Source organism: Macaca nemestrina, chromosome 17, assembly GCF_043159975.1.
Source record: "Macaca nemestrina isolate mMacNem1 chromosome 17, mMacNem.hap1, whole genome shotgun sequence".
NCBI lineage: Eukaryota > Metazoa > Chordata > Mammalia > Primates > Cercopithecidae > Macaca > Macaca nemestrina.
The window spans coordinates 36653912-36681251 of record NC_092141.1 but is presented as its reverse complement, the minus strand read 5'-3'; the positions used below and the strand labels follow the sequence as shown (position 1 = coordinate 36681251).

The 27340-nt window shown below is 43.0% G+C and overlaps 2 protein-coding genes and 1 long non-coding RNA gene across 4 annotated transcripts in view; 1 reads left to right on the top strand and 2 right to left on the bottom strand.

Annotated features, from left to right (window-relative positions):
• LOC105476838 (carboxypeptidase D) overlaps window positions 1-15188 on the bottom strand; it is an 89510-nt gene extending 74322 nt beyond the window's left edge. Inside the window, exons 1-2 of one of the 2 annotated variants that reach the window (XM_011733099.2) lie at window positions 14377-15188; window positions 8603-8850 (exon numbers count right to left, since the gene is read on the bottom strand). In XM_011733099.2, the coding sequence (XP_011731401.2) occupies window positions 8603-8850; window positions 14377-15122 (994 nt within the window). In that variant the 5' untranslated portion in view covers window positions 15123-15188. Of the gene's footprint in view, window positions 1-8602; window positions 8851-10820; window positions 10880-14376 lie in introns of those variants that run through there. The other variant, XM_071082620.1, reaches the window with a different exon arrangement.
• Window positions 15189-15325: 137 nt separating this feature from the next.
• LOC105476829 (transmembrane and immunoglobulin domain containing 1) overlaps window positions 15326-27340 on the top strand; it is a 62807-nt gene continuing 50792 nt past the window's right edge. The window contains exon 1 of the mRNA XM_071082621.1: window positions 15326-15733. The gene's annotated coding sequence lies outside the window, so the exon portion shown is untranslated. The remainder of the gene's footprint in view (window positions 15734-27340) is intronic.
• LOC105476857 (uncharacterized) lies at window positions 18390-25733 on the bottom strand. Its single transcript, XR_984306.2, has 3 exons — window positions 25551-25733; window positions 22058-22109; window positions 18390-18781 (listed from the first exon to the last, which is right to left on the bottom strand). It is a non-coding gene; the product is annotated as an uncharacterized lncRNA (long non-coding RNA).

Sequence of the window (27340 nt, the reverse complement as noted above, 5' to 3'; positions counted from 1 at the left end):
AAGTGCTGGGATTACAAGTGCGCTCCAATGCTCCTCCAATTTTACCTGTGTATCTTTGTTGTTTAGTTTTTAATATATAATCTTAAAAACAAAGTAACACAAGCGCTAACAGAACCAGATGCATCTTCCCTAAGTGTGACAGCTGGTTTCTTAGTCATCCATACCTCAAATTAATAAAAAGGCTCTGCAGGAAAATTAGATATAAGGACAGTATTCTGTACCTGTTCATTAGGTCAGATTGGTTTATTTATGTTATTCAAATCCACTGTATCCTTATTCACATTTTTGTGATCTAACAGTTATGATCTTTATGACCTAACAGTTCTGAAAGAGGCCTATTTTAAACTTCCTACTATATTTATGGATTTGTCTGTTTCTTAATATCAGATGTTGTATTTTTACATTTATACACTGTTCATCTTATTCCTTTTTGTTTTAGATTACAATTTTCTGGTGTTATATGGGTTAATTCATAATACCCTATTTAATGACACAGAAAATACTCCTCAAAAATAAGCTTTCTGGTCCATTTCTGGACCAAATCTAAACTTTCAACAGCATTGTTGAAAACAGGCGCGTAATTATTTTCCCCATGCTCTTCCTTTTCCATCAACAATCTACTTCCAGTCAAACATACTTCAATATTTAAAGCACATTGCTACTGCTCAGTCTGACCTTCAAGAAGTTGATATTCACACAAAAAACTGAATTGGTTACATTATATGCTTTCTGGCCACATTTCATAACTCTGTCCATTGTATAAAAGGAGAGGGAAGAAAGTTTGATAAACCCACAGAACAGTTTCTTCTTCTTCCAGAGGAGAAAACAATCATAATTACTAGTTTGAAAAGGCTCAGCCTCAAGTTTATAGTGGCTTAAGAAGACAAATATAAAGCTTTATGGCAGCTGTCCTAACTAATCATAGAATCCATAGGCTCACATGAGCAATACATAGGCCTGACAACTATATTTCTGACCAATTTCCTAACTCAATACTCATTCATAATTTAGGGAAGGCAATCTAAAAGTAGAACATCTAAGATAAATATCTGTGGCTCCATCCTCACTGGAAATAAGTGAAACATATAAACAAGTTGGGAGGAAAAACCCAAATAATAAGTTATTACACATAACTTGTAAGATGTTTTGTTTCTACTTAGAATTTGAAAATAAATGATCACTCTACCACAGAGTGATCAAGAATAGTGTTTTTTCAAACTGCAGGTCATCATCCATTAGTGGGTTGTGAGATATATTAGTGGGTTCAGACGTATTTTTAAAAGAATGATATAGAACAAACTAAAAGAAATAATACCAGAATGTATAGTAAAAGCACTGTTCCATGAAATTGTTTTTTTATGTACACATATATATATATGAAATGTACATAAACAACTAAAAGGTATTTCATATTATAGGTTACAAGTAAGAAAAAAAAGTTCAAATAATAATGATCTAGGATCTACCAGTAAGGCAAGTTTATTTTCTCAGAGTAGGAGCAAAACTAGGAAGCACATTTTTATAAATTTCTATAAGATTATCTAAAGAGCTAAGATTTTAGGCCGGGCGCAGTGGCTCATGCTTGTAATCCTAGCACTTTGGGAGGCCGAGGCAAGCAGATCACCTGAGGTCAGGAGTTCAAGACCAGCCTGGTCAACATGGTGAAACCCCATCTCTACTAAAAATACAAAAATTAGCCAGGTGTAGTGGTGCGTGCCTGTAATCCCAGCTAACTGGGAGGCTGAGGCAGGAGAATCGCTGCAACCTGGGAGGCAGAGGCTGCAGTGAGCTGAGATCGTGCCACTGCACTCCAGCCTGGGTGACAGAGTGAGACACTGTCTCCAAAAAAAAAAAAAGATTATCTAAAGATCAAATAGCTATATATTTATATTTCGGATGGCAAAAATTCATTTATTCCAAAAAGACTACTGTTTATCTTCTATATACCAGGCATGGTTCTGTGTGCTAGAAATAGAAAATGGAATAAAACAAAGTCCCTACCTTCAAGAGTAAGTTTAAACTCTAGTAGAGATAAGTAGCCATGGCACCAGATGCTAGTAAAGTGCTTTACACACATTCTCACTTGAGCCTCCTAATCTTGTGAGTAGATAGTATTTATTCTACTTTTATATAAGTGGGAATTGAGGCCTAGAGAAATTCATTAACTTGTCCAATATTATTTCTCTCTCTCACCCATACCCGCCCCCCCCCCCCGCCACACACACACATACACACAGCTAGACAAGGTAGAGCTGTGATTTCCAACCTAAGGCAACGGGATTCCAAAGCTCTCTCTTTGCCACTACACTGCACTGCCTTCTACTGTTCTTCTATCTGCAAGAAAATAAAATGTAACATGTTCTGCCCAAGAAAACTTCTAAAAGTTACATAAAACTATGATCTTTGATCAAATAATTTCAATTATAAGTTGCCTGCCCTTCCTTAAATTGTATAAGTTGAAAGAAGGCAATTCTTTTTTGTCTCTTTGTTTTCTTGGAGACAGGGTCTCATTATTTTGCCCAGGCTGGGCTTGAACTCAAGATCCTCCCACCTTGGCCCTCCCAAGTATCTGCGACTACAAGCACATGCCATGGCCTAAAAGTTGACCTAAAACTACAGTTCAGTTTTTATTAAATCTGCTTTAGAATAAACATGCTAAAACATTGTATGATTTTTACAATGTCTTCAACACTGTGAAGAAAGGTAGGCAAATGGCATACAAATCAGCGTGCTGTGATTAAAAAAAAAAAAAAAAAATGGCAGCCGGGCGCGGTAGCTCAGGTGAGTAATCCCAGCACTTTGGAAGGCCAAGGCAGGTGGATCACTTGAGGTCAGGAATTCAAGACCAGCTTGACCAACATGGGAAAACCCTGTTTCTACTAAAAATACAAAAATTAGCTGGGCATGGGGGTACATGCCCATAACCTCAGCTACTCGGGAGGCTGAGGCACTAGAATCTCTTGAACCCAAGAGGCAGAGGTTGCAGTGAGCTGAGATTGCGCCATTGCACTCCATCCTGGGTAACAAGAGTGAAACTCCATCTCAAAAAAAAAAAAAAGGCATCCTGCTCCATGAACAAGTCCAGAGTAGGTCTCACAATAACAAGCCTTTGGAAGGGGATGTGGCTATTCATTAGCCTTATTAGGATAGCCATTTCCTAAATGGATCCTGGAGGTTTGTGAGACATGTTGAGCGAAGCAAGGCTCACCCATATAGGCAGCTAGATATGCTAGGTCAGCCCTGGCAATGAAGGCAAAGGCACTAGGGCCCAAATCACCCCTCATTCCACACTACTAATACACTGTCTGATTCCTCAGAGCAGGAGTTGTTTCTGTTTTGCTCTCACTGTATACCTATCACCTAATACAGTGTATGTGGCATGGCAGGAACTCAGTAAATATTTGCTATATGAATAAATTATATTGCACAAGTTAGTTCCTCTCTCAGGCCTTGATTTTCTCTAAAACAAAACGGTTGGACTAAATCAATATATTCACTTTCAGCTCTAAAGGTCTATACTTCTTTAAGCTAGAATTCCTAAACATATCACATAGAGCATCAGTAAAATTACTCGACTGAGCATGTGGCTCCTGTTTATAATCCCAGCACTTGGCCAAGGGGGGCGGATCACTTGAGGCCAGGAATTCAGGACCAGCCTGATCAACATGGTAAAACCCTGTCTCTACTAAAAATGCAAAAAATTAGCCGGCATAGTGGCACACACCTGCAATCCCAGCTGCTCAAGAGGCTGAGGCATGAGAATCATTTGAACCCAGGAGGCAGAGGCTGTAGTGACCTGAGACCACGGCTGCACTCCAGCCTGGGCAAGAGAGCAAGACTCCGTCTCAAAAAAAAAAAACAAAAATTACTCCAGGACATCCGGGTTTTTTGAGTACATGCCTAGTCACAAGATTTTACAACATCTTACTCGCTAAACACAATGAATTCACTCTGTTGAAACTAAAACCATCACAGCCTCCTCTTCAAGGGGAAACTGCTCAATATTTGCTGAGGTATGAAGAGAAATAAGCTAGTTATTGTAGAAATAACAAGGACATATCTGACCATTCTGCTGAAACAAGAGAAAAATTGATGCTCATAAAAATAAAAATGACAGCAGCATAATGTAGCTTCTTCAGATGTTTGAATTATCAGAAAAATCTGATCATAACTAGCTTCACCAAATGATCTCTGGCCTTAACACCAAAGTACGCCTACTTTTTGTAGAGGCAGGATATTTATTTTTTAAGTATGAGATAGATTTACCTTCCTCAATTGTCAGTTAGAAATTACTTTCTAACCTTTTACAACTTTTTCCAAAAAGGCAAAGTTGAGTACTTATTTACCCCATTATTTTAAGTAACATCATCTCAAATGAATGAAGCAACTTGACTAGATTACAAAACCACCAGGTCACAAAGTTAGGTTTTGTTAAATATATTTACTAAGGACTGAAATGTAAAAATTACACATTAAAGTAAGTCCGTTATCTATAAAAAAAACTTTTAATGATTTTCAAATCACCTCTAATTGTTATGGGGAGAAGGTTTGACTTCTAAATAGTATGTCAAACCTCTTTTTGAATGATTCTGATATTCAAGAAACACTGGCAGAAACTATAGGAGGATCAGAAAACTCTAGAAAGTGATAGCAGCAGCAGGCTGGAGGGTGCAGGAAGCAGGCGGACAGCCAACCCTTCTGCTGCCACCCCACACAGCCCGCTGCCCTGGGGGTTGCCGTAATGGGGTCAGGCCCAGAGCAGCACAGCGGGGGAGTAATGTAGTCAGGCATAGAAGGACCCCTATGTGGAGCTGGGGCCGTGCCTCGGGGGCAGGGCAGAAGGCGGGAGCGGCTCCAGCTTTGGGGACCTGGCCAGAAGTGCAGCCATTGCGCCCACCCCACTGAGGGTCCCAGGTTCCTGGGCTCAGGAGGAGGCTCTGCACTGGCCACTTGGGGCCAAGTCCCCAGTGTCCACCCCACGTGGGGTGACCTCCCAGCCTGACACTCCTGACAGCCAGGCCCAAGGCCCGCAACCAGCTCCGGGCCACCCCCTAGCCACAGGGCAACAGGGAAGCTTACAGCAATGTTGCCCCTGGCCCAGTCACTGGCCCAGGTCCAGTGAGGATTAGGAGTACCCCCCTCAAGGCCCCCAGGGGGCATGGCTGGGGCTGCATACTCCACTAAGTCGGCGGGAGCTGGGAGCTGGCAGCAGCTGCATCCCCCGACCTCCTAGGACCCCCTTACCCTTGCAGGCTTGGAGATGCCTGCTCCTGATGCCTGGCCTCTCCCCATTCCTGCATCTGCTCCTATCTCGGCGTGGGGTTGGAGCTGAGGCAGTGCACTGTCACAGCCCAGAGGGGTATGCACATGCTTGGGCCCTGCTGCCTGGGCCCCCACCCCCGGATGCACTGACAAGTGTGGAAGAGGGAACCAAGGTTGCGGACTGAAGGCGACTCAGCACTGGCTTGCAGGTGCCCCTTGGCACGAGCAGCCGGGATGCCATGGAAGGCAGCAGGAGGTAGACCAGCTCCTGGGTAGAAGGGAGGGGGTCCCTGGTGAGGCCCCACCTTCAGGCCAGGCAGGGCCTGAAGGCTAGGGGCCAGGCTGCCAGTCCCACGGACTGGAGTGGGGACTTGTGGTGCCTTTTCCAGGCTGCCCGTGGTGCCCATGAACCAACTTCCTCCTCTCTGAGGTCCATAAAAGCACTGGGCTCAGCCAGAGCAAGGCAGAGGATGGAGAGATGATGGGACAATCAGAGGGTAGCTCCTCTCTGCTGAAAGCTGAACACTCATCAGGATGACCTGCCTGTAGAGAGGAACCACCCACTCCAGGGCCTCCTTTGTGCTGAGGGCTGAACACTTGACTGGGTGACCGGCCTACAGAGAGGAGTTGCCCACTGCAGGTCTCCTCTGAGCTCAATAAAGCTCCTCTTTGTCTTGCTCACCTTCCACTTGTCTGCATACCTCATTCTTCCTGGATGTAGGACAAGAACTTGGGCAAAGGTACCATGAGGCACAGAGGTTTCCAGCCAGAAAAGCAACACCCCAAAGATCCCATAACAAAAGTATTAAGTTTTCAAACTTATGACCCATTTTGGGTACACATGGCTTGATATAAAAAGTAAAAGAGTAATTCAAAGGTTTAAATACACATCAAGAGACATGTCATAAGACACTTTATAATGTGACTGCCAATAAAAAGGTAAGGAAGACCTAAGGCATTTCATCATGGGCAGACTCCTAGAAAAGAAACAATTTACACTGATGACATTTCCATTGGTTGATTTGTTCTTTCTAAGTTCCCTCTACATCTACATCTGTGCATAAAAACAAAAACGTTATTATTCAAAGTATACCTAAAGTTTAAAAACAGTAATAGCTGTTTTCATAGCATTTAAAGAGAAAAGATAAACAGTTCAAGCTTGTATTAACAATTCTTGCCAGGCACGGTAGCTCATGCATGTAATCCCAGCACTTTGGGAGGCTGAGGTGGGTGGATCACTTGAGGTCAGGAGTTCGAGACCAGCCTGGCCAACATGATGAAACCCCATCTTTACTAAAAATACAAAAACTTAGCTGGGCATGGTGGCAGGCACCTGTAATTCCAGCTACTTAGAAGGCTGAGGCCGGAGAATCACTTGAACCCAGGAGGCAGAGGTTACAGTGAGCCAAGATCATGCCACCGTACTCCAGCCTGGGCAAGAAGAGCGAAACTCCATCTGAAACAAACAAACAAACAAACAATTCTTAAAAAAATAACATTTCATAAGAAATTGGAACCCTTATATATTGCTGGTGGGAATATAAATGGTATATATACTATGGAAAATAGTCTGTCAAACCTAAACATAGAATTACCATTTGACCCAGCAATTCTACTCCTCGGCATATATCCAGAAGAATTGAAAATAAGGACTCAAACAGATACCTGAACGCCAACGTTCATTACACATTATTCCCAGTAGCCAAGATGGAAACAATTCAGTGCTCATCAACAGATGGATAAACAAAATGTATTATAACATATACATTCAGGGAATATTATTAAGCCATAAAAATAAATAAATTTCTGATATCTGCTACAAAATGGATCACCCTTAAGAACATTATGTTAAGAAAAATAAGCCAGATGCAAAAGGAAGAATACTGTATAACTCCAGTTATATAAAATATCTAAAATGGGCAAATTCACAGAGATAGAAAGTAGATTAGAGGTTACCAATGGCTAGGGGTAAGGGATAGAGATGGAAGTGGGAATTATTATCTAACGCTTACAGAGTTTCTGTTTGGGATGATGAACAAGTTTTAGAAATAGTGGTGATGGTTGCACAACATTGTGAAAATTAGCGCCACTGAGCTCTACACTTAAAAATGTTTAAACAGTTAAACTGGCAAATTTCATGTTATATATATGTTTTACCACAATAAAAATAAAAAATCAGCATTCCATGATCACCTCACAGATTAAAATACAAAAGGAAAATGTGCCTTTATGTAAAATGGAGAGATTTGGGCTGGGTGAAGTGGCTCACATCTATAATCCCAGCACATTGGGAGGTTGAGGTAGGAGGATCGCTTGAGGTCAGGAGTTTGAGATCAGCCTCGGCAACACAGCGATACCCCATCTCTACAAAAAATGTAAAAATTAGCTGGCATGGTGGCATACATCTATAGTTCCAGCTACTCAGGAGATTGAGGCAGGAGTATCGCTTGAGCCCAGGAGCTTGAGATTACAGTGAGCTACGATTATACTACTGCCCTGCAGCCTGGGTAACAGAGTGAGACCCTATCTCTTTAAAAATTGTATTTTTTAAATTTAAATGGAGAGACCTGGTTGGTGGTGGTCACCATGTTAACCAAGCTGTCCAACTCGGCTTCTTACAGCTTGATGTTATAGGTCTCCTGATATGATGTGCAACATGATCTATATAAGCATCTTGCTAGGAAATCTGACCTAATCTTATCATGAAGAAAGTGACAATCTAGATTATGGAATTTTTCCATAGAACTATTAGCATGGTCTCTTTACAAGAGCCAAATGCAATGCTTGAACTTTGATTGGATCCTAGATCTGGTGAAAAAAGGGCTACCAAGGCTACTTTGGACATAATGGGGGAAATCTGAGTTACGGACAGCATATGATATGATAATATTAAATTATCGTTGATTTCTCAGTTATAGTAATAGTCTACAGTTAAACAGGAAAATGTCCCTGTACTTGGGAAATACATACTGAGGAACTTACAGGAAAAGTGTTGTGAAATCTGCAACCTACTTTTGGATGGTTTGGCAAAAGATTGTGTGATTGTATGTGTGTATGTGTGTGTGCATGCTCATGCATGTGCATGTAGAGAGAGTGAAAATGTGGGACAGGAAGAGGCAAGGCATCTGGGATAAGATAACAGTGGTGAATTTAAATGAAGGACAGATAGGTCTTCAGGTAGTCCTTCAATTTTGTTGTAGGTTTGACATTTTCAAAATAAGAAGAAATAATATTTTTTAAAGTTAAATTTCTACAAATTTTCTTCTTTTCTGCTCAGAATATACATAAGAAATCTCAACGAACAAGGGGGAAAATGTAGCAAACTCAATGCTTTGCATACCTTCCACATCATACCAATGTGCGCCATTTGTGATTCCATCTTTGAAAGTCTCATCTTCATCTCCTGGACAGTGAGGCTCACCAGTTTTCATTATGGGGTGGTTTGAAGCATAAGCTTTTGCCAAGTATTTAAAGACTTCATCATCTGAGGTTTTGCTATAGATTCCAGTGGCCTTATGTTCTGGAGAATCATCAAAAGGATAGCTTGCTACCACTGAGCCACCATGCAGATTTCCAGAAAGCACAAACCTTTGAAAATACAACCAAATTACGTATCACTAAAAAAAGGACACAAAACACCATGCATTAAAAAATTCCACAAAATCTTTTAGAAATAAACTCCAATATCTCTTTTGGAGACCTAGAAAACAACTCTATCAGTTGTTATCTGTTATAAGGAGACTAACAACAACAAAAAAAGAAAATGGAAAGAAAGTATTATCAATTTAAGATTTCAAAGAGTTTTAACAATTCAGGTTAACCTAAAGTAACTTCAAAGAGTTTTCCTTCATTGAAAACACAGCTGGATAACACAGTATAAATTAGTATTTCAGGAAATGTCTTACTTAGGGAACTCCAAATTCATGTATTAGGTTGAACTATATGAGCTTTGAGCTTGCCAATATTCACCCTTTTCTGTTTGGTAGCTATGTTGCCAGGCCTCCCAAAGTGCTGGGATTAGAGGCACGAGCCACTGTACCTGGCCCTCACCCATTTTTTGACCCACAAAAATGACAATTTCATATAGTTCAGCCTACGACTTGTATTTCATAATATGTAAATTTCATAGAAAACATGGCTGGTATATATAAATATTCATTGTATGTATGTTAGCTTAATAACTTTTATGCTTTTTACATTTACCATCCAAAGAGAATTTTTAAGATAGGGAATCTAATTTCTAAAAGGATATTTTGTGTTTCACTCCAGTTTCACAATATACTAAATTCACATTTTCAAGAGAGAAGCCATAGTTGAGGAGATTCAGGAAAAAACAAAGAAAATAACCTGATTCAGTGAGCTGCTTACAGAGAAAAACAATACACCATATCAAAGACTAGTCCTCCATTGCATCACCGTAGAAGCAGCTCTTTCAAGGCCCAATGTTTCTGATTGGGCCATTAAAAAAATAAACTGACGTGGAGACAAGGCTGCTCCTATAAAAGAAACATTTTTTTTTAATGCTGCTACTTTTAAGCGAACCCTACAATTTGGTCAAACTTATCTATATAGAAATACTGAAGAATTCCTTTTATGGTAAAAGCTAAACGCTAAAGGAAAAAAAAAAAAAAAAAAAAAATGCTTAAGTCCTATTTAAGCATCTTTCCCTTATATAACAGCTTAAACCATTACTATCAGTAGAGATTAAATACTTTTCTATTTCCATTCTAAATTGGATTTTCTTGCTTCTGCCTTTCTGTTGTTGAAATTAACTGACCTACAGAAACTCTAAAGGTGGTTGATATATAACATTTCTCTATATGCTTGAAAAAAAAAATAAACCTATCATGTCTAATTTGAAAGATTATTTTAAGCATGATGAGTAGTATTATCCCAGAGAAGATCAAACAATGAAAATTACTTGTAACACAAAATCTGCTCATCAGAAGATAGATCTTTGCCAATAAGGACAGTGATTAAACACTAGCATGGACTATGAAAAGAAACTAGCTAAAAACTAATATAATTCTAATTAGCACCCTTCCAGATACCAGAGAAGAATGCCATTTGGTGTAGTGGCAATGGCACAGACAGACAAATATGGGTAAGAACATTTCGTCTCGCAGATCTGTTGCTCACCAGTAATATAACATAATCAGAAGTTACTGCCTTTAAATTCACTGAACCTCAGTTTTCCTCTCATTTGTAAAATGGGGATTAATGCTACCTATTTCCCAGAGTTGTTATGAAAATTAAGATAACACACATGAAACGTAATCTGGCATAAAGACCGCTTTACAGCCCCTGCTCAACAAATGTTCATTTCTTTGGAGATATCTAGCATCCTGTTTAGGGAAACACTGCCTTACAAACTATCATTCTACTCCCCACTTCCACTGCCAGTCCTTGTAAGAGAATGATACACAAACAAAAACTAAGAAAATATTCTAACTTTCTGATTCCACTCTACCCACCTCTCCTCTATAGCTAAGGTATTAACAATTTACTCTCTGGTTTGTAATTCTAAAATAATTTTTAAATATTTTTCCCCCACTGACTTTGGGAAAGTTATAAGAAGACTGGGGCAGCTCAGGTAATCCATTCAGCAACAAACATTTCTTGAGTGTCAACTATTTGCCAAACGACATTCCAGGGATAGATACATCTGTGAACGAAACAAACAAACAAATGCCCTCTGGGCATTCATATTCTAGTAAAATAGAATGGATAACTAAATATTCTAAATAAGTAAAGCATGCTACTTTAATTATATATTTTAATTAAAACTTTAAAATCCAAGATTCTCTACAAAATGCTGTTTTTCATTTTGTTCAACATTTCATGCAACACTTCTCAGAAATATTGTCAAAAATGGCCTAACCAAATACTTTTGAACAATGAAATATTTGCAATCTACTTGAGTAATAAAATTCACTTCGATTTTCCTTACTGTAATTACACAGTTTTGAAAGTACCAATGCCACTCTTATAATGAAGATTTCAAGAGAAAGTGACACCTACTACAATGGCTGTAAGATTATGCTTTGAGTTTTTGTCAAATCAACTTTGCAAATCAACTCCAATCTTATTTGAAAGGTACTTTATGGTTTCCATTCAAATGAATTCTCTCAAATGTTTTTCATACTTGACTTCAGTATCACATATCATTCCTTGCATAAGATTTAAAGTAGCTGGTAAATATAGATTTGCAAATGAGTTTATAAATATTAAACAGTTAATCTCTAAATTAACTCTATTACGCTATTCAGGTAACCCCGTAGATAACTTGAAAAAAATTAAAATAACTTAATATCTAACAAACTAAATTTCAAAGATTCAGAAAATCATAGATATGTGTACATAAGCCCCCTGAAAAAATAATCTGCAGCCACTCTCAACATTGTGATAATGCTTTTCACAAACACATTCAAATATCATTTATATGCTAATCTCCTGTGAAAATCTAAGCAGGTATATTCACTTAAAGAAGTAGCCAGGCGCGGTGGCTCAAGCCTGTAATCCCAGCACTTTGGGAGGCCGAGGTGGGTGGATCACGAGGTCAGGAAATCGAGACCATCCTGGCTAACACTGTGAAACCCCATCTCTACTAAAAATACAAAAAAATTAGTTGGGCACGGTGGCGTGCGCCTGTAGTCCCAGCTACTCGGGAGGCTGAGGCAGGAGAATGGCTTGAACCCGGGAGGTGGAGCTTGCAGTGAGCCGAGATCGTGCCACTGCACTCCAGCCTGGGTGACAGAGCAAGACTCCGTCTCAAAAAAAATGAAAAAAAAAAAAATCAAGAAGTATAGTGTGAAAAAAATATAGGTGTCAACTATAAAATCTTCATTTGAATGATATAGTTAATTTTTGGTATATTTTCTTAAGTATTTGTCTCAACATCTATTGGATGAAATATAAAGTGAAACAAAGAAAATAAACTTCATTTTCCTAAGCTGGAGGAAATTAAGCCTTAAAATTTTACATTTTCAAAATAACAACAAAAATCTAATTCGAATATAGCTGAGTGAATAGGGTATCAAGAAATTACTCAAATGGTTTACCTCACAAAATACACTGAAAAGGGTAGTTTTCCCATATGGACTAATGTTTGAGTTTTTAAAAACATCCTATCCATAAAGCTGACGCTATATTTAGGTATCAATATCAAATTGTGTGTGTGCTTGTGTTTTCAATTTTATTCACATATCAGTGTCCTTTGTTATTGGTTAATAGCACGGAGTACTCATTTTGAGTGAATTTTTGAAGACTGAGTTAGGATGGATATACTCTTCACCATGTATGATCACCTACTTTCCCTTTTGATTAATTAGTTACATGTTTGAAGAACAGATATGATTAGGATAGTCCACAGCCACAGACCAAAATGACTCTGTATAGCCTCAAGGCGACTCGCACCAAGAGAAAGCTTATTTTCATATTTGGTCACAGCACAACTAACACTGAAAAGAAAAATCCAAGCACAGAATTTACATCCCTGCAAGGATCACAGCATTTTAAAGGTGCAAGAACAGAGCATTTTAAACATTTAAGCAATGCAAACAGTGCATTTGATGTATCATCTCCAAAAAGCCCTGGCCATCACAGCTCTGTCAATAAGTGTATGTCAAAGTCATATTTCTTATGCAGATGTTCAGAGGTCATGACACGATCGTACTTAAAAGAAAAAAAAAAAATCCTCCCAGAAAGTCGATGTGAAATTATATATCTATAAGAGAGCTTATCAAGAGGAGTAAAGTAAAAGATAGAAGATGAAAAGACTCAGGAACTGTCCTAACGCCCACGAATTTTCTAGATCTTCTATATATGACTGAAGTCTTGTAGGAGAAATGATTCCAAGTCCCGCAGGTAAACTTCTTTATCTTAGCAGTCCCTCAGAAACCTTCTTTTAATCAAGATGGAATGATTAGCTATTGCTGCAAAAGCCTTATGAAGAGAGAAAAATGGGGAAAAGCTGATGCTTAAAAAGGGGAAGAGATGCCTGCTCACTTCAGACACTATGCCATCTGGAGTGAGTTCCCTCTTCTTTCATTCCTCTCCTTTCTGCTGAAAATCCTGCCCATCTCTGGAGATAGCTCAAGCTCTACCTCTTCCACAGAGATGGTCCGTGTTATTGCAGCCCACACACATCTTGCCAGTGGGAACAATTCCTGTAAAGTTTAACTGTGTGCATCAACATACCTCATAAATATTTATAACATTCTCTTGTTTTATACTAATTTCTTGAGGTCCTCATTCTTCTACTTTGTAACTGTTTAAACCTCGCGCAATGATTAATAACACTTAAAGTGTGTATTAAAAGCGTGACAATTAGTCATTCTGCACAGGCTAATAAGGTGCACAAATGGCATCACAAACCCTTTAGAGTCTAAAATGAAGCGGCTCACAGATCTGTGCAAGTTCTCCAGCTAAGTCCATATCTTCTTAAGCTGAGTCAGAGATAAAAATTAGAGAAAAACCAGTTTCTCTCAAACAGGCAAGGGGAAGATCCCGGGAATATCCTCTGCCATTTTTGGGCTCCAGTCTCCCTCCGTGGCTAAAAGGACTATCGGGAATCAGATTGCCTAATTCTAAGTCCCAACCACACTCCTATGTAAATCAGTTAACCAATCTGACCCTCAATTTCCCCATATGCAAAACTGATGGTGTCTATGACATCAGGTTGTGGCCAAAATAAAGTGAGATACTGCAGTCACAGAAAAAATTAGCATAGCGCCGATAACATTAGGCACTTTTGATAGAAGATAACAACATTGACAGCTTATCTATCAAATGTGTGAGCTGACCTAGGTTATCCTTAAGATCTCTTCTCGCTCACATTCTGTGCCCCTGTGAGAAGAGGGACCAGAATGTCAGAAAGGAGTGTCCCCTCCAGCCATCCCTTGAACAAATGACAGTCTCTAGGAGGCAATTCTTTGACGATTAGCAGGACGGGAGGCTACGCGGCCTGGGCCCTGTCTCCGTTACAGGGTGTCTCCCTTCACCTTCACCACCGCCACCCCTTATGCCAGCATTGTCTGAGCGCCTACTGGGTGCCGGAACCAGCCTCGGCCCTTGGAGGCTCACACGGACGGGGAGGGGGCAGGCAACACTCACTTGTTCCTGCGGATCCACTCGATGAGGGCGCGCACCTCGGGCACCTCGTCCAGGGCGGGGGGCTCGCCGGTGCTAAACTGGTCAGGAAAGCTGCGGTTGAGGTCGCGGCCGCGACTGTTGTCGCGGCCGCTGGCCCCTGGCGGGCCGCCGTCACCGAGGCCACAGTCGCCCTCGCGGGCGCGCTCGAAGCCATCGGGGTTGAGGCTGGGCAGCAGGTACACGTCGGTGGTGTTGAGCAGGCGGACCAGGCGCGGGTCCCCGCGGCGGTAGCCAGCCGCCAGCTCGCGGGCCAGGTAGATCAGCACCTGGCGCGACACAGTCTCGTCGCCGTGCATGTTGCCCACCAGTTTCACCTGGGGCCGGCCGGGCACCAGCGGCCCCGCAGCGTCCGGCCCGGCAGCGTCGGGCCCCGCGTCGCCCTCAGGGATTAGCGACCCCAGGCCGGCCGTGAGGCGCAGCACCCACAGCGGCCGGCCCTCCACCGAGCGACCGATGCTAAAGAGGCGGGCCAGGCCGGGGGGCCCCGCGGCCGCCGCCTCCCTCAGCGCAGAGCCCAACTCCTCTTCGTGGTAGTAGCGGTCGAACTGGCCCTCGGCCGCCTCGGCGCCCGCGCTCGTCGTTGTCGTCGTCGCCTCCGCCTTCTTGATGTGAGCCGCCCGGGCCGAGCTCCTCAGCAGCAGCAGGCACAGGAGCAACGGGAGCCGCCCCAGCCGCCAGGGCGGCCGCTCCTCCCGGCCGCTCGCCATCTTCCAGCACCGCCGCTAACCCAGGCTCCGCTCCTGCGGCTCCGCGCTCCAGGCGGCCGGGGCCCGCCGGATCCCCTCCGCGCCTAGCAACCCCATCCCGCCCTCCGGCCGCAACCAATCGCGGACGGGTCTGCTGGAGCGTCACCACCAGGGGGCGGGGCTTCCCTTAAAGCAGCCGATTCTCTCTGGGCGGGCCTGCCTTCCTCCCGTCCGGGACGAGTTTGGTCACCCTCTTCCCTCGCCAAGGTTTTTCTTCTCTTCTGCGCCTCCTTGTTTCGTCTTCTGCGTGTGCTCCGCTTCTCACTCAGTCTCTTCTTTATGGCTTCTCCCCTAAATTATCACACATTTTTCTCTGAGAACTCCTGCTAGTTCCCTTCCCATCTTTGTTGCTGCCTTTCTCAGCTGCGCTTTAACGCTTAGAACCGAGAATGGAAAGAATCAAAAGGTTCGAAAGAATCATAAGACTCGAAAAAATCAATAGGTTCGAAAGAATCTTCGTTCGGACAGTCAAAGCCTTGGCCCAGTCTCCTAGACGCCTTCTCTCCGCATCCGTCCCGCCTCCGCTGGAGCCCCGCTGTCCACGTGCGGTTGCACGGGACGCCTCGTGAGGAGTAAGGCTCGCACCTCACTAGGCGGGTGCATTCATTTTTAGAGTTGCTGCCTGGAAAGGTGTCCCATTTATGTCTAGCGGAAATGTGCTACCTAGTAGGCTCCCTTTGTGTTAATGTTGTCTATTTCTTAGGCATCACGTCACGTTGTTTTATTGCAAATAGGTCCCTGTGTGTGCTGGCCTCGGCCCTCATTAGGCAGATTTCATTTCACAGCTCGCCGGCCCACTTCTCACACCTCTTCGGAGCAAGTTGTATATTTAACTGTGCCCTGGAATGACATATTTCAAAACAGCAGGTTTGACATTTCTGGAAACACTTGCTTGGCACTCCTGAACTCCTCAGTGTTCAGCCAAAGATGGCAATTACAGCGTTTCATCAAGTCTAGAGAAGAGGTCTTTTAAATCGGCCTTTATAGGCTTTAGTTTCTTTAGCTTAAAAACGCAAAACTTTATCCCTTAATCGAATGCGAATTTCTACCCATCTAACAACATAATCGCAATAACTGGTATTTCCTTCTTTCAGAGCCAGCTATTTCAGGGCCCCTTCCCTGAACTATGACTGAACCCTACTTTAACTAATAGAGTTCATTCATTCCTCAAGTATTTATTGAGCAACTTTTATGTCAAAGCTAGATGCTGAGAAACAATTCATTCTTCTGCCCAGTCAAGCGACTCAGTGTAGTTTGTGATAAATGCTACAACAGAGGGGTACAGGTGAGGGAAATATCTGAACTTGAGGAGGAGGAAAGGAGGAGAGAAACCATGGAGGATGGGAAGAGTCCCAGGCAGGAGGAGAAGCAAGCAAAGAAAGCTGCAGGATCTGAGAACAAGTGCCTTTTGTTCTGGGAATTGCTTGCAGGGTCAGGATTACTGGTGTGAAGGGGCTCACAGGCCAGTCTTCAGGGAGCACATTTGATCAGGAAGGCCATGGAGAACCATGGACGGGTTTTAAGTTAGTTTAGAAAAATCCCTCTGACAGTAACACGGAAAACTGAATGGGAGGCCTAAGACTTGAGGCTGAGAGACCTGGAAGGAAGCTGCAATCCACGAAGACATGATGAGACTCTGAATGAGGGCAGTGCCAGTGGAAGTGGAAAGAAGGAAATGGATCCAAAAGACCTTCGGAAAGGAAAGTGGACAGGATCTGGAGACAGAGAGGATTGTAGGCTGACTTCAAGTTACAGCCTAAGCAACTTGCAGGTATTCACTGAGGTACAGCCCAGGAGAAAGCACAGGTTTAGGTAAAGATGATTAATTTAGTATTCTGCCATGAGAGCGAGCACCATCACTCTGGTCCTGTGAACGGCTCTTCTCCTCCATGCCCCATTTGATCTAGTCTACATCATGCACAGCAGCTGCAACTCATCAGAAACAAAGCCACGACTCTGTACAGAGAGAACTCCCACCATCCCCGGGAGTGCTCAACTACTACCCTATGCACTTTTACAGTAATCCAAGTGAAAGAAGCCCCAGAGGACATGTTAATCTCTAATCGAATATTTCCTTTTCTACCACGTTCACTCTCCTTTGAAACCTCTTCCAGCTTCTTCACTCCTGCAGTCTCGCCTAGTGAGACAGGCTGAAATGTAAATAAACAAGCGTGAGGGTAATGAGATAATATGGGAATGTAACTTGAGCCGGTGCCCTCCGAGGCCTCTTTCGGTTCTGCAGCCTTCTTCCTCAGCAGGTACACAGTTGTACACAGTTGCTTATGGTTAGAAGTGAAACCCAAAGCTCTGGACCTCAGTCACTGCTCACTGGAAGGGTAAAGGAGGGCAGAGGGCAGTCTTTGTGTTTACCCACAGCTGAATACCTCCAACTGCGTCTGATCCTTGTGACAGGTGTTTCTTTCCTCTTTCCCCAAGGAAAAGGTATGGCCTTGTAAGTGGAAGGGACTTGGGAAAGGCTTGAAGATAAAAAGGTTTCCTGTTCACAGAAGCAGAGTGGCAATGACCTGGATTTTTTTTTTTTAATTTTTGTATTTGACACATGATAATTGTACATATTTATGGGATACATGTGATATTTTGATACATGCATACAATACATGATGATCAAACCAGGGCATTCTGGATAGCCATCACCTCAAACATTTAGCTAGAAGACATTTGAAATATTTCTAGCGTCAAGAAATGACAAACAGTTGACCTGGATTTTTTAAAACAGGGCAGAAGCTTTTAGATGACCAGCCTAATTCAAGAACCATTTTCTTTACAAGATTCGTAGGTAATTAAAGCATAGCATAGACCAGGAACTTGTAAATGTCTCATTGTCCGGCACAAACACCTGCAGACTTACAAATTCAATTTGACAAATGTTTGTGGAGCACCCAATCTTGCGAAAGGTCTATTGTGCCAGGTACAGGAGGATTGGAAAATGAATGAAGGAGATATCTCCCCTCCCAGAGGACAGAATCTAGGAAGGGACAGAACATAGATACAACAAAGGACTAGATGTGTCTGCGGGACAAGAGCTACATAACAGGCACTGTGCAAAACCCTTTATATTGGTTGACTCATTTCATCTTCACAACAGTCCTATGAGGCTGGTGCTATTATCATTCCCATTTCAAAGATAAAGAGAGGAGACATGAGGTCACACAGCTGGCAAGCCACAGATCCAAGACTCAAACCTGGGGAGTGTGACTTCAGAGTCTGTGCGCTTAACTTCTGTAATAAAACTGTTTCTAGATAGTGAGCTTTAAAAACGAAAAACAAAAACCTGTTTTTGGAACACACACACAAAAGCCATCATAATGAAGAGTTACATCCCTCGGTGGATCAAGCCTGTAATCCCAGTACTTTGGGAGGCCGAGGCTGGTAGATCACCTGAGGTCATGAGTTCAAGACTAGCCTGGTCAACATGGTGAAACCCCGTCTCTACTAAAAATACAAAAATAAGTAAGTAAAAGAAATTAAAATAAAAATAATGAAGAGTCAGAAAATTTCACCAATACTGCTTGATCATGCTCTTCAACATCAGAACCAAGTTCAAATCCTGGATCAGTCCTTTTTCCATCGTTTTAGCCAGGGCAAGTTATTTCATTTCTCTGAAATTAAAAGAGATAATACGTACATAACATTTAATATAATACTTGGCATATAACAAGTGTTCAGAAATCACCGTTGTTTTTATTGTTTTTAATAAGAGAAATTCTCAAATGGTAAAAATGGAGAAAAGAGCACTCCAGGCAGAGAGAGCAGCAACGATAGATGCACACAGAGGGATTTCATGACTGGTGACTGGAATACAAGATGTGTTAGGAGGAGCAGCAGAAGCCATGCCTGCAAAGACTAGATGTAGATGAAGGCTTTGAATGCCATGCTAACGGGGTTTTGCTTCATTCCAAAGCAAATGGAAAACTTACAGAGCTGTTTGTCAGGAGGAATGGTGTGGATCCCACCTGTGTTTTAGCAAGAGAATTCCAGGAACCATGTGGGCAAAGCTAAGGGATAGCTGCCATCCAGGCAAGAGCCAATTCTGGCAAGCTCAGTGAGGATTAAAAAGAAGATAAATTAGAGATGTTTAGTTTGTTGGATTGACAAGATTTAGCAACTGCATGGGTAAAAGAGAAGATGAAGTAAAAGATGACTTCATGAGCTAGTGAGGGTGACCAGGTAGGTGGCCTTGCCATTATCCAAGACAAAGAAGACAGGAGAAAAGATGCTAAATGGAGGGGCTTGGAGTACGTGGGAAAAGAGATTAGGTATTGAGTTTGGGAACTTTTAGGTTTGAGATGCCTGTATGAAATCCAGCGGCAGATATGTCTAGGTAATGGGAATGGCTTTGTTGTTGTTGTGTTTGTGTTTAAGACAAGGTCTCACCCTGTTGCTCAGGCTGGAGTGCAGTGGCACGATCACCACTCACTGCAGCCTCGACCTCTCAGGCTCAAGCGATCCTCTTGCCTCAGCCTCCACAGTAGTTGGGACTACAGGGACATGCTACCACATCTGGCTAATTTTTGTATTTTTTGTAGAGACAGGTGTAAGGTACATGGATGAGCTTTGGTCAAGAAATAGGCCAAGGTGGATATCCAGGCTTGCATGACTCGGTGAGTTTGGCACGCAAGGGCACCCCTCCACTTGCTATGTAACCTGTTTGTGTAAATTCAGACATGGCCCTGAGCCAGTGTTGTCTGTAAAAGGTATAACTGCTCTGTTGACACTGTGCACAACAGACATGGCTCTTGGGGCTCGGCTTGGCGCAACATGGCTTAACATGGTGGGCACGCTGGCACCCAGCGAAAGAAAGAGAGAGAGAACCAGAGCTGTCCATCCTGCAGACAGACAGAGGGGAGCCACAGCATAGCTCGCACCAGAGCCCAGAGAAAGAAAGAGTTAAGCTGCTGACCCTGAAGGCAAGGGAGAGTCAGCTGTGCAACTGTATTGTGAGGGTGGCAGGAGCCGCAGAGCCAGAGCAGACGGCTGAGATAAAGGTGGACAGTATGAGAAAGCTGTTGATGAGAGCTGCTGCTGAATAAAATCATCTTTCACCTGCCTATAGCCCCCCAAGTGTTCTTTCTGCCCATCTGCCCCCTGCCCTTGGATTCAGCATGGGCTGGACCCAGACCCCAGGATCTGACAACAGGGTTTCATCATGTTGCCCAGGCTGGTCTCAAACTCCTGGAATTAAGCAATCTGCCTGCCTCAGCCTCCCAAAGTGCTGGGAATACAGGTACAAGCCACCGCTCCAGGTCTTTGTTTTTTAAACATGGGAGAACTTACAGGTTGTTTGTATACTGATAGGGATGATCTAGTAAAGAGGGAAAATGTGATGACCCATTAGAGAGAAGGGAGAATTGCTGGAGCCATGCTTTTGGGTATGAGTAATTGGGAAAGGATAGTATATCTAATATACCAGTGGAGGGATGGGTCTTAGGTAGAAATACAGACACTTCAGTAGTCACAAATGGGAAAGCAGAATATATGGGCATAGGTACAATTAAGTAGGTAGGTGAGGTATTGGGAGAAAGTTCTCTGCTGATTGCTTTTATTTTCTTAATGAAATGGAAAGCAAGGCCACTAGCTGAGAGTAAGGATGTTGGAGTAGGTGTTGGAGGTGAGAAAAGAGAGGAAGATGTGAAATAATCATCTCAAAGAGTGGGAGAGAGCAATGGAGGGTAAGAACAGTTTCTAGCCACTGACACTTAATAGAGCCCAGCAGTTTTCTAACATGTCATCTGGACCTGAAAGCTAATGAGCCATAGAACAGAAGGTTTTTGGCTTTGTTTAGTTCATTTATTTGTTGAGGAGGCTGTCTGTCTGAGTCCATGGAAAATGTAGTTACAGTCCAGTGAATTGGGCTCTGAAAATCCAGTGGCCACCTCGAGGGCATGGGAGGCTCCTGAGAAGATGAACATAGAGAAGGAAGAAGAGAGATGGCACCACTGAAAACCTCCACTTCGGTTTGCTCCATGCCTGGGCCCGCCTAGTGTTGACTCACCTTGACAAGTGACCACTCGCTCTGGATCACCTCTGCAAGAGAAAGTCAAATCCTAGCAACTTACAGCCCAATAAATATTGGTAAGTCATGATGAAGTCATCTCAGAACCCAAAAGGCAACCATCTGAAAGCAAATTTGGAATTTGAAATGTAAATATCATATCAATCACAGTGTGCGTAATACTGTCACTTTATATTTCTGTGTGCCTTCAGGTATGCTATCTCACTCAATGCTCCCAACTCTGAAGAGTATCAAGACAGCCTGGAAAGGTTCTAGTTTTAAGCTCCACCAGCTCAAGCAAGTCAAATAGCAGGACATGGAACAGCTGGGAACTTAAGCTGTGAGCAAAACCTGTCCAGGGTTCCTGCCATCTCATGCTGGGGTTCAGTGCACTTAACTCACTCTAGGGTATATGTACATTGTGCGCACATCTAACAAACAATAAGAAAAAGTGAGAGAATGAAAGTAACAACCAAACTTAAAACAGATGTAGGGCCTGGCACGGTGGCTCGCGCCTATAATGCCAGCACTTTGTGAGGTCAAGGCAGGTGGATCACCTGAAGTCAGGTGTTCAAGACCAGCCTGGCCAACATGATGAAACCCTGTCTCTACCGAAAATACAAAAAAATTAGCTGGGCATGGTGGCTGGCATTTGTAATCCCAGTTACTTGGGAGACTGAGGCAGAAGAATCGTTTGAACCTGGGAGGCGGAGGTTGCAGTGAGCCGAGATCGCGCCACTGCACTCCAGCCTGGGTGACAAGAGCAAGACTCTGTCTCAAGAAACAAACAAACACAACAACAACAACAACAACAAAAACCAGATGTACATGTTGGTTTAAAACTGCAGAAAGAATATGTAAGTAATTTTAAAGGTTTACTAACCATTAACAAAAATAAAATGCAATATGCAGGTGACCAGTAATGTGGTTAGTACCTGCGGAAGAAGAAAGTGAAGAATTAATTGAGGGCCATAGAGATACATTAACTGTTCTTTTTTGTTGTTGTTGTTATTGTTGTTTTGAGATGGAGTTTTGCTCTGTCACCCAGGCTGGAGTGCAGTGGCACAGTTTTGGCTCACAGCAACCTCCACCTCCTGGGTTCGAGCAATTCTCCCACCTCAGCCTCACAAGTAGCTGGGACTACAGGCACACGCCACCACACCCAGCTAATTTTTGTACTTTTTTGGTAGAGACGTGGTTTCACAATGTGGGCCAGGCTGGTCTCGAGCTCCTGGCCTTGAGTGATTCGCCTGCCTTGGCCTCCCAAAGTGCTGGGATTACAGGCGTGAGCTACCACCCAGCCAGAGACACATTAACTTACAGAAGAATTAGAGGAACTGACAAGAAGCTGTCCCTAGAAGACAAGAATGATGGAAACACGAAATGGCATCCAATTAGTATTTTCATAAATTTGCTAATGTGTTATAAGCAGCAAAATAATAATAATAAAAGAATGATTTTCTGAACCGGAATTTTTTTTAATAAAGTCTCAAAATGGGCAAATTAAGGGAATTTTCAAGAGAACCTTTGGCCATATCAGTTCTTACAAGTGCTGTTGGTTTTCTGCCCAGATTCTCTCTACAAGGCTCATGCACCCATCTCCTAGCTGATGCTTTCTTACATCTGCATCTTCTTGGGAAGATTTCCCTTGGCTGACAGGAGCTGCTTTGCCCAGAAATGCCTAAGAAATTACACACACTGCCTCCACCCCACCTCTTTCCAGGGTCATCCTACTGGTATATAGGTCCCCTTGCCTCTGGATGAGACAAACTTTGGAGCATTTTATGCTCCAGACAGAGCTTTCTGCAGAATCAGGCTGAGGTAAGAGTTCTTTTTTTCATTCTTGCTTAGCATCTTCTTCTGATCTGCTTCCCTTAATCCCTTTCAGGTTTCTCCCAAGGGCACTCCTTCAATAAATCACTTGTGTAAGCATCCGTGTCTCAGACTATGCTTTTAGGAACCTGCCTTAGGACAGCCAGGCAAGATATCACTCCATAGTACTTCCCTCTATAGGTTAGATGGAACACATTTTGCTTTCTTGGCATTATGTTTTCTTGTTTGTTTTGGTTTAGGTGTGGGGGGTTGTTATTTAGGGTGGGGGGTGGACTCTTTTTTTTCATCAAAGTCTCACTCTTATCACCCAGGCTGGGAGTGCAGTGGCATGAACACGACTCACTGTAACTTCAACCTCCTGAGCTCAAGCAATCCTCCTGCCTCAGCCTCCCTTGTAGCTGGGACCACAGGTGTGCGCCACCATGCCTGGCTAATTTTTTTCATTTTTTGTAGAGACTGGGTCTCACTTTGTTGCCCCAACTGGTCTCAAACTCCTGGGCTCACACAGTCCTCCTATCTCGACCTCCCAAAGTGCTGGGATTACAGGCATGAGCCACTATGCTTGGCCTGGTGTAGCGTTCTTGTTTTGTTTAATTTTGTTTGTTTAACAGAGTTTTCTCTTACTTCCTTGGTGTTTCATCTTTCTAAGCCAAAGAATAATAAAAGATATTTACTGAAATTTCTTTTAAAATTTGGCCGAGGTTAGGTAGGACTATTCTATTTTAAATTTTAGTTAGGCCTGTTTCTAGGGCATCAATTATGCTGTTTCCCAATCATGAGAGCTTGATAGTAATTTTGATCTGTATTTCCAAAAGACTCTCTATTAGCCAGCACTGAATAAACAGTAATTCTATTATCATGAGGCAGGGAAGGAGCAAAGCAGGTATCAGATACTTTCAGTTGTATGAGTCAGAAAACCTGACTCATTCTAGCTTAAATAATAAATGGAATTTATTGGCTCATGTAACTGAGAAGTCCAAAGGAGAAGTCTGGATTTGGGCATAGCTTTATCCTGTGCCCATTTTGGCTAAATGGGCACAAAACACCTGGTTTCTTTTTGTCCCGTGGCCCTGCCTTCTACAATGTTCACTTCATTCTAAGTCTGACTCCCCTGGTGATTCCACGAGGGCTGCCAGAAGCTCCCAATGCTACACGCATTCTCATTCATAGTTCAGCAAGAAAACAGAGGATGTTCTTCTCCTTCAAAATTGCCAAGCATAACTCAGATTGGAACTGCTTAGGTCACCTGCCTACTCCTGAACCAATTGCTATGGCCAGGGAGATGGAATATGCTGATCGACTTAGTTTACGATATGAGCTCTATTGCTGGTGCTGGGAATTGAATCTGATTCCCATGAACTACATGGATTCCCAGATAGAAATCAGGGCCTTTGGCAAAGGGGACATACCAATAAACACCAACCTGCTTCATCAAACAAGCAAAGGCAACAGAATATTGTATTCACTCAGCATTTATGAGCGTGCCCTGTCCTGGGCTGGGGAGCACATAACTACGTATGAGACAGAAGGAAGAAGAGAGAGAGGAAAAAGAGGAAATGCAGTGCAATACGTGACAATGTGAACAAAGTGTTGCTAACCAATACCAACATGGCACTTCAGAGTTTATGCTTTTCATACAGTTTGTCTCACTAACCCCCACAATTGGGAAAGGAAACTTTGTCCTTATTTTTGGTTGTCCAGTGTCTGAACTCCCTCTCTTCATCTGGGGAACCCTCCACCTTAGGAGTTGTGGTGGAAGGCAGGGCCTTCTCCCACTCTGCAGGCTGAAAATAACAGGTGCTTGCTCTCATAGGACATAAGATACATAGTCTAGCTTTAACCAAGCAAACAAACCTGTGACAGACTTTGAATTGGGAGCTAGTGACACAAAGAAACAGAGGCAGTGGATAATTCTTTCTAACTGTGGTGGGGGAGATGGCAGCAATATATAGCTTCTGGGGCGACAGAGCAAACAGAACACCCCGCCCCCAGCGCCAGTGGTGCTGGCAGGACAAGCTGCAGCAGCTAGTACTTGGTGACAGTAGAGTGGTCTCCTAAGTTCTGCTGCTTGCTTTGTGGCATTCTTCCTTTCTGTTTGTAACCCCTGATTTCCCAACTGTCTTAGCAATTCTGTGAACCAGCCAATATCCTTTTAATAAATTCATTTTCAAGCAGACTCAGTTCCTATGGCTGCAACTTATGGAAATATAACTCTTTCAGGTCAATATTATCATAATTTTACAGGTAAGGATACAGGCTCTGAGACATTAGGTTACTGGTGCCCAGGACCACACTATCTTCCAACTGCAAACCCCATCGTTTGTTCAGTATATGTGTCATTCTTAGGTGAAGAGTAACTGGAAAAGTTTCCTTCATTCCTAAAACATTTCCTTCCCTCCGCATTTGTTTAGTGCCTAAAATGCACCGTTAGAGAGGGGTTCTCTGAATCTAAAAGGCTTTTCCCTCAATTAAAAGGCAAACATCAAGGAATCTTGAGATCAGCTGACCCTTAAGGAATGGGGAGAAAGAGTGGGAATTCTTACCTTAGAGAGGATTTGTTTGACAGGCTTCTTGGAGAGCAAAGGCCAGTGAGAATGAATTGCAGATGAGAGAGAAAAACACTGAAAGAGGAGAAGTCGGGTTGCCAAAGCCAATGGTACCTGTGTGACTGGGGCAAAAAAAACAGAACTTGCCCCCACATTTCTAAAGAGAATCTTTGATTTAACTGCTTGGCCACCTGGATAAACAGTGGCATTCTAAGTAGGGAGAGGCAGAGGGGAAATGAGATTGCATGACGCTAATTGTTCTCAGCCCTGGCTGCCCTTTTGTTTTTCTTGTTTTGTTTTTTGTTTTGAGATGAAGTCTCGCTCCATCGTGCAAGCTGCAGTACAGTGGCATGATCTTGGCTCACTGCAACTTCCCCCTCCCAGGTTCAAGTGATTCTCCTGTCTCAGCCTCCAGAGTAGCTGGGATTACAGGAGTGCACCCCTAGCTAATTTTTGTATTTTTAGTGGAGATGGGGTTTCACCATGTTGGTCAGGCTGGTCTCAAACTCCTGACCTCAGGTGATCTGCCCACCTTGGCCTCCCAAAGTACTGGGATTACAGGCGTGAGCCACCGCGCCCAGCCCTGGCTACCCTTTTGAATAGCCCAGGGGGCCTTTAAAATATACTGGAAGAGGGCCAGGGGAGGAGACTCATGCCTATAATCCCAGCACCTTGGAAGGCTGAGGTGAAAGGATTGTTTGAACTCAGGAGTTCAAGACCAGCCCGAGCAACTACTAAGACCCTGCCTCTGTTTTTTTGTTTTTGTTTTTTTTTTGTTTTTAATATATTAAAAATAACAAAATATGCTGGTGCAGGGGGGACTGGGGGAATGGCTGCTTAATGGGTGCAGGGTTTCCTTTTGGGTAGTGACAATTTTAGGGAACTAGATAGAACCAATAGTTGTACAACCTTGTGAATATAGTAAATGCCACTGCATCCTTGACCTCCTCGGCTCAAGCAATCCTCCCACCTCAGCCTCCCAAGTAGCTGGGACTACAGGCACACACCATATGCCTGGCTAATTTTTGTATTTTTTGTGGAGACAGGTTTTCGCCATGTTGCCCGTGGCTGGTCTCAAACTCCTGGGCTCAAGAGATCAGCCCACCTCAGCCTCCCAAAGTGCGGGGATTATAGGCATGAGACACTGTGCCCGGCCGATTGTGCACTTTAAAATCATTAATTTTCTGTTGTGTGAATTTTGCCTCAATTAAAAAAAAATATTGGCATCCCCTGAGAGGGAAGAGGGTGATAATGAGCTTATATGAGGGTGGAAGCAGCTCTTGAGAAGTGTGCGACTTTAGTAGAGTGATGGTGCACTCTATAATGAGCTCAGGAACTTTCTCCTAGATGCCCTCAAGATCACTTCAGGTGAATAATGAATGGTGAAGATTTACATGCTTTACTTTTCAAGGCTTTTATAGGAGTTGGACTTTGATTTCTTTTGGATGTGAATCTGGGCTGAGACAGGGCAATATAGCTTAGTTTCACCAGGGTTCTACCTTATACTTATTTTACCGGTTAGACCAAGGCTGGCCCTAGATTCTAGCAACAAATTTGAGTGGGACCAAATACTCTCTTGCTCACAGGTAGTATGGTGTGCCAGATCTGAAGACATCCTCCAGTAAAAACAGCAAGAAATTGGGATGGTCCACTCTTGCATAAAGGGCCTAGGGCATGACTCCCATCCCCAGCCAGAAAAATGTTCAGCTACCAGGAAAGCCCTGGCAGCCAGCGATTTCAGCCTCTAATTTTGATGAAAACACTTGCCAAGACTGAATTGCCACAAA